Below are 7,015 nucleotides of genomic sequence, written 5' to 3'. Positions count from 1 at the left end.
GACGCAGACCTACTAGAGAATGGACTTGAGGATACAGGGAGGGGGAAGGGTAAGCTGGGACGAAGTGAGAGAGTAGCATGGACATATATACACTACCAAATGTAAAATAGATAGCTAGTGGGAAGCAGCTGCATAGCACAGGGAGAGCAGCTCGGTGCTTTGTGACAGAGATAGGGATAGGGAGGGTAGGAGGGAGATGTAAGAAGGAGGGGATATGGGGATATATGTATACATATAACTGATTCACTTTGTTATAAAGCAGAAACTAACACAACATTGTAAAGCAATTATAATCCAATAAAGATATTAAAAAAAAAGAATTACAAAACTTTTGAGTAAACAACCTCCAGCTTAGCTCAGGTTCTTCCAAATATTTGCATATTTTTATAGATGCTAAATTTTCATATACAAATGTACCGAGCAAAAAAAAAAAAAGACACAAAGTTACACATAAAAGTTGGTAAAAGAATTTTATTATGTGGCTTAGGTAGGTCTTTGCATACTACTAACAGAGAAGCATTTTTCCACATCTTATTCAACCTAACAAATGATATATTTGTTGTTTTATCTACATGGCTGCAGTATTACACTATTGAAGAAAACCTTCCTTTCATTTGTACTTTGGTGCAATTATACAGTAGATACCTCTTCCTCCAGAAAATAAAAATATTCTTGATCTAAACTTGAAATGGAACGAAGACATTAATACCAAGTTCCTCACACCACTTGATAAAAGATTGCAATAAAAGTCCTAATAATATGCTGCTTAACATACAAAGATGAGACATCTGCCACAGTTTCAGTCAAACCTTGGGAGGAATGGTTCAGCATGTGGTTTATCTTCCTGGGGTTTTCACATATGATAGGTGGAATTGTACCATAATAAAGAATAGTCACCGTTTGCTCAAGAGACTCAAATATTGGACTCTCGCAAGGGAAACATCTTTTGGGACATAGTAATGTACAAATGGATAGGAGAAAAAAATTGCCTTAGGAAAAATCCACCACTGTTTGACCAAACACCTGAAATGTTTTTATCACAGCTTTCATATATTAAAAAAGTTTCCTGCGGAGATGAAGCTTATTCATGAAATAAAGCCTAGTCGCTATCATCCGAACCACGTTCTGAGCCCTGATCCGAGGCCTCGTTGTTGGATCCCTCGGGTTCGGATTCATTGCCGGAGCCTCTGCCGGAGCCTCGGCCGGACCCCTCGTTGTCAGATGCTCTCTCGGAGTAGCGGTCCGACTCGGCGCTCGGGGACGCGGGCCGAGAGTCCATCTCAGAGCCCCCCGAGCGGCTCCGCCCAGACTGCAGGGATTCGTTGTCAGACTGTTCGGAGCCCGAGGGCCTGCGCTTTCTGGCCGGCTGGTCGCTGTCTGAGTCCTCATCCGAGTGCTGCCTCCGGGGCCGCCGGGGGCTGCCGGCCTCGCTGCCGGACTTGTTCTGGTTCTCGTCGGACTCACTCTCCTCCGAGGAGGCGCCCGTCTTCCGCCGCTGGCCCTCGTCGGAGTCGCTGTCGCTGTTGCTGTTGCGGGGATGTCTGGCAAAGACAAAAGCTCGTTAGACCAGGGTTCTGGCCGAGGGAGCCTTGACAAACCGGGGATGCGCTTGAAAAAAGAAGGGCATTTAATGTCTTGACCGCATCGCTGTTGACACAGGTGTTCGTTTTGTGATATTCCTTTGGTGTGCTTTTTTTGTAAATGTGATAGGGTTATTAAGAAAGAGAGGGTTAGAAAGTTAAAAAGAATAAGGCACTTGAGCTCTGAGACAGAACATAGACAGTGAAGGGTGACCGCACTGGTCATCCCAGGAACCCTTCATCAGAATGAAGCCTTTCTCAATTTCATACGTAAAATTATGAAAAGGAAGGGATACATTTATTTATCTTTATAAACCAGTACACAGCGGCAGAGGTGCAACCCGGGACCTCCCTGGGCTGCAGAGACTCTGAAGAATGCACTCTGTCCCAAGGCTGGCTCCTCTGTGCCACTGCCATCTGTGCTAGAAGATCGCTGAGGAGCGAAGTCACCCTTTCTGTCCGGTGCCCTCCGCCACGACTAGACCTACTCAACATAGGAAGCTGGGGTTAAATAAAAGGGTTCTGCAGCTTGTTTGTGTACTTTTGCTAGAGTGCCCCCTCTACTTATCAGATGTTAAGGGCAGGGGACCTGTGCTAATGCTTGGGGGTGCGGTGGCACCCAGAGAATCTTGGCTTCTTGGAGGAAAGAACATTCCCTTCACCACTGTCACAGCTGCTCCCCCACCAGAGCTGTGGAGAGGAAGACATGCTTCTCCTCGGGCATATTGCTTGGTTTTGGTTTCCATGACAGATATTCCAAGAAAGGAATATTAAATCCTACAGGGTCAGTCTAAGAAGGGTGAGGGAGGTGAAACATACTACTCTCCCTAGAAATGAACACATCCCTGCAGACCAAAGAAAGGCTCTTTGTGCTTACATCTGAAAGAAGAAACCTAGACACACATCACATAACTCATTCTGTATACACGCTAAGGGCCAGTGGGCCCCTGGGATCTAATTCACTCCATTCCATCTGGCCAAATAAGCAAACACTTCATGAAGGTCTAACCATCACATCTGTAATCAATGGACCAGGGGAACACTGTGGTCAAGGGTGAAACAGTGTTTTAGGGAAAAGCAATCCAAATCTGTGTCAACCAGCATCTTCAGAGAAAAAGGGAACTGCAGATCTTTACAGATGCTTTACCCTACCAGACCAGCCCTGCACCAGGACCCTTAGCCCCTTCGACATGCTAACCTCTCACCCCTGCCTCACCTCTAACCAACCAGGACTCTCTCTTCCTTTTATTTTTTAAAAAATTCTTATTATTTTTATTTTTTATTGAAGTACAGTTGATTAGGACTCTCTATTCTTCTTCTAAGACTTAAACAGCCTTTCTTCCGCAAAAAAACACCTCAATAATTCCCCCCACTGCCTCAACTCCAGATGACATGTGGTCACTGAAGAGGAATAAATGCAAAATATAAGTGATATTTTCCCACTATAATGTAGTTTTGGTTTATTTGTCATTCTCCACTGTCTCTAAAGCACAAATTCCTTGGGGGCAGGTTCGATGTCTTTATCCTCTGCATCCCCAGCACTCAGCTTGCTATCTCACAGCATGGATGTTCAAATGTCTGTTGAATGAATGAATGAAATGATGGCCGTCAGAAGAACCCAGCATAGTATGGTATTAAGAGACTTAATCTAGGAATCCAAATGCAGAGCTTGAGGGGCAAGTTCAGCACAAGTAAAACAGAATATTGTTTCACCAAGTAGGCTGTGAGCTAGAGGAGTCTACGATAAGCCCTCCATAGAGCAGGCAGGGCTGAGTCATCCCTGCCTGACAAGGGAAGAAATGGTCAAGAAAGTCCCTTTCTCCCTGTGACCAAGATCAGGCTACTCTTAATACTTTAAGCCAGTCAATGGCAGTGTAGCAAAATGATAGAAAATTTCAGCTAATATCCACGAAGAAATGAGATTTCAAAATAGGTTTCCTTCTTTAAGGGACAAACATTTAGTAGGACTAAATGACAAGACTGGAATGAGATGTGTGCTCAGGCTTCTTCCCGCTCTAAGATTCTAAGAAGCTGCAGAGATGATGCTTTGGCACAGTGACCACTCTTGGTTATCCTTCACTAGGAGAACATAAGTGAAAAATTCCTACCCTTCATCAGCAATTTTCAGTTTATCTTCATCAGATGAATCGTCACTTGATGATATTATGGCTTTGGATTTTATTTTTCCCTTCATTGAAGGAGGCAGACGTTCCGGCTTGGGCTGAAGAAAGAAGATCAAACGTAATAGATTAGTCAAGACTCTTTACATTAGGATGTCTTGTTAAACTGGGTTTGCACTGCAGTGATACTGATACAATCAAACAGCAACCAACTAACTTCAAAAACAAGTGTCTGTACTTGAAGACACTGCAGGGGAAGAAGGTATTCTAGCGTACCGCAGTCTTCTATGCCTACTGGGGATGAAAACCACAGTGCTGGACACTTACAGCCTTCTTCTTCTCTGCTCTTGGTAGACGGCGCTTTTTCGGTTTGGGGCCATTTTCTGTTTCATCATCATCAGATCCTTCATCTCCCTTCGGAGGTCTAAAATAGTGAACACCAAGAGAAAGTTTGTCAAGATTCACTCATGCCTATAAAACCCAAGACTTCTGTGCCATTCAAATAGTATTAGTCATTTTGAACACCCTTCTCTACAGGTGCTGGCCTCGACCAGACTGTACACCCCTCAAGGGCAGAGACCACAACTTACTCTTGCTGCACATGGCTCGGGAGTCTGCAAAAACTGTATTTATGCCATGTCTGCTGACTAACTGAGTCACTGTTAAGCCCTCTTATTAATCTAAGATGAGCTTGAATCTTGCCCTTGGTGAGTGATAGAAGATGTGAGAAAAGACCCAGGCTCCAGACTCAACCTCCTTCCCCTCCTCTTTCTTCCCTTCCAACTACTCATCCCAGGCCTGCTAATATCCAGCCACAGCTTCAATTCCACAGGTCTGAATGAATTCCACAAGCAGAGTCAGACATGGGTTGGAAAGAACAGGTCTAGCTAAGACTGGAGGTTCCCGGACACGGAAGCACCATGAGAGGAACAGACAGCTTAGGGGCACTTCCAGGTGAGAGGGGGGCACGGCACCACTTATCCTAACAGCGGCTGGCACTAGGAGGATTAAAAGGCCCTTCTTTCACATAAATTCACATTTTATACATCCTGTGAAACCAGGAGGTGGGCCATGGCTATTTTACAGAGAGGAAACTGAGGCTCAGTGGCTTTTCTAAGATTTCAAAGATGGACAGTCAGTGTGGACACACTAACGTTTCTCATCCTAAACTGCATAGATTTTCCAATAAATATTGCAATTTTCAGTCAAAAGAAAGGCAATTATTGACTGACTCGGAGCTCTCAAAAGCAAAGCTGTGGACATGAGTGGAGACTCCAAGCAGGCCGGGAATTTGGTAGTGGGGCCCATTTTAGGATTAAAGTAGGAAGTGGGGGAACGAAAGGCTTCCCTGTCTGGGGGGATCAAGTGATAAGAAGGTGTTCACAGATTCTAAACCTAAGATTCAGAAGGTGAAAGGTCTTTTGCTACTTTCATGAGGTGGTTTAAAACCCAGGTGATTTAAAAGGTTATTCCATGACACTACCTTCTCCTCTTCTTCTTCTTTCTCTCGCCACCCTCCTCCTCCTCGCCTTCTTGCTCACTACCACTGCCCTTCCTTCTCTTCTTCTTTTTGGATATAGGCAGGTCATCATCGGTGTCATCGTTGACAAACTCATCAAACTCTCCTCCCTTCTTGGACCGCTGAAACCCAAACAAGACCACAGTCATTGCTTTCCTGGTTGGTGGAATGCTAAGGTATGAAAGAGGCCACTTCCCATCAGTCCTCTAAGTCAGAGGTCTCCGATCCCCGGGCCATGGCCTGGTACTAGTCCGCGGCCTGTTAGGAACCGGGCCGCAGAGCAGGAGGTGAGCGGCAGGCGAGCGAGCAAAGCTTCATCTGCCGCTCCCCATCGCTCCCCAACGCTCACATTTTACCACCTGAACCAACACCTCCCCACCACCCCTCCCCACTGCCACCATCCGTGGAAAAACTGTCTTCCGTGAAACCGGTCCCTGGTGCCAAAAAGGTTGGGGACCGCTGCTCTAAGTCACGTGGAAGAAGTGCATGGTGAGGCCCAGACTTTAAAAACTTCTAATTGGGATGAATGCCTCAAACAGCAAAAATCATCAACTACAAAGTTGCTACAAGGTAAACTGTACTCAGCTAACAGTGAAATGCATTTCTAAATACTGGGTACCATTTAAAGCAGTCTCTGTTGGAAAACTATCTTTTAGCAAAGGAGGAAGCCAAAGCTCAGGACTAAGTACTGAGTGAATTTAACCAATTAGCTTCGTTTCTAACTGGAGTCATATCTTACCCGTCCACCACTGCCACCTCTTTTTTTTTCTTTTGTTGCTTCAGTCTCTCCAGTAAACATAAGAATATTTTTGGTCTTCTCTACGTACTGGGCCCGCTGTTCCAAAAGTTTCTTTTGCTCTTCTTTTTCTCTGAGACGTTTCTCTTCCTATGAGGAAAAAAGAGTAGGAAAAAACCTCATCAAAATGTTCTTATGACAAAAAAAATCATAGCTACCATCAGAAGAACTTCTTTTTTAACATACAAAGTGTATGTATATACACCTTTAATTCTAGTATAACTGCAAACACAATACATACCTGTTCTTTGAGAAGTTTCTGCCTTAACAGTTCTTTCTCTTGTTCTTGTTTGGCCCGCAATTCCCTTTCTTCTTCGTCCTGTTTGCGCGCCCTGGCCACGTGGTACTGGGCCTGGCTCAGTAAGTCAGAGCATTGCCTAGAACATTCCAAATTTAGAGAAATATGTATGTAGCTAGTATACTTTTTATTAAAAAACTCAGAGCATCTGTATTCCTTACACACATTTAAAAGTTTGAAGCAGGATCATTAGGTGATATCTATGGGAAGTCTTTTTTTTTTTTTTTTTTAAATTCTTCAGCCCTTTTCTTTTTTTAAATTTTTATTTTATCTTATTTTTTTGGCTGCTTTGGGTCTTCGTTGCTGTGTGCAGGCTTTCTCTAGTTGCGGTGAGCGGGGGCTACTCTTCGTTGCAGTGCGTGGTTTATCATTGCAGTGGTTTCTCTTGTTGTGGAACATGGGCTCTAGGCACGTGGGCTTCAGTAGCTGTGGCACGTGGGCTCAGTAGTTGTGGCTCACGGGCTCGGTAGTTGTGGCACATGGGCTTAGTTGCTCCGTGGCATGTGGGATCTTCCCAGACCAGGGATCGAAACTGTGTCCCCTGCACTGGCAGGCAGATTCTTATTTATTTATTTATTTATTTATTTTTTTGTGGTACGCGGGTCTCTCACTGTTGTGGCCTCTCCAGTTGCAGAGCACAGGCTCCGGACGCGCAGGCTCAGTGGCCGTGGCTCACGGGCCCCGCCGCTCCGCCGCACGTGG

At 44.9% G+C, this 7,015-nt stretch overlaps 1 protein-coding gene across 2 annotated transcripts in view; it reads right to left on the bottom strand.

Annotated features, from left to right (window-relative positions):
• Positions 1-453: 453 nt before the first annotated feature.
• The window catches only part of CTR9 (CTR9 homolog, Paf1/RNA polymerase II complex component), a 25,704-nt gene continuing 19,142 nt past the window's right edge, over positions 454-7,015 (bottom strand). Inside the window, exons 20-25 of one of the 2 annotated variants that reach the window (XM_007115406.4) lie at positions 6,257-6,392; positions 5,959-6,105; positions 5,184-5,341; positions 4,028-4,124; positions 3,689-3,801; positions 454-1,541 (exon numbers count right to left, since the gene is read on the bottom strand). In XM_007115406.4, coding sequence (XP_007115468.1) covers positions 1,100-1,541; positions 3,689-3,801; positions 4,028-4,124; positions 5,184-5,341; positions 5,959-6,105; positions 6,257-6,392 — 1,093 coding nt within the window. In that variant the 3' untranslated portion in view covers positions 454-1,099. The remainder of the gene's footprint in view (positions 1,542-3,688; positions 3,802-4,027; positions 4,125-5,183; positions 5,342-5,958; positions 6,106-6,256; positions 6,393-7,015) is intronic. The other variant, XM_024118842.3, reaches the window with a different exon arrangement.

Source organism: Physeter macrocephalus, chromosome 16 (assembly GCF_002837175.3).
Source record: "Physeter macrocephalus isolate SW-GA chromosome 16, ASM283717v5, whole genome shotgun sequence".
Lineage (NCBI taxonomy): Eukaryota > Metazoa > Chordata > Mammalia > Artiodactyla > Physeteridae > Physeter > Physeter macrocephalus.
This window is presented reverse-complemented; position numbering and strand designations above follow the sequence as displayed.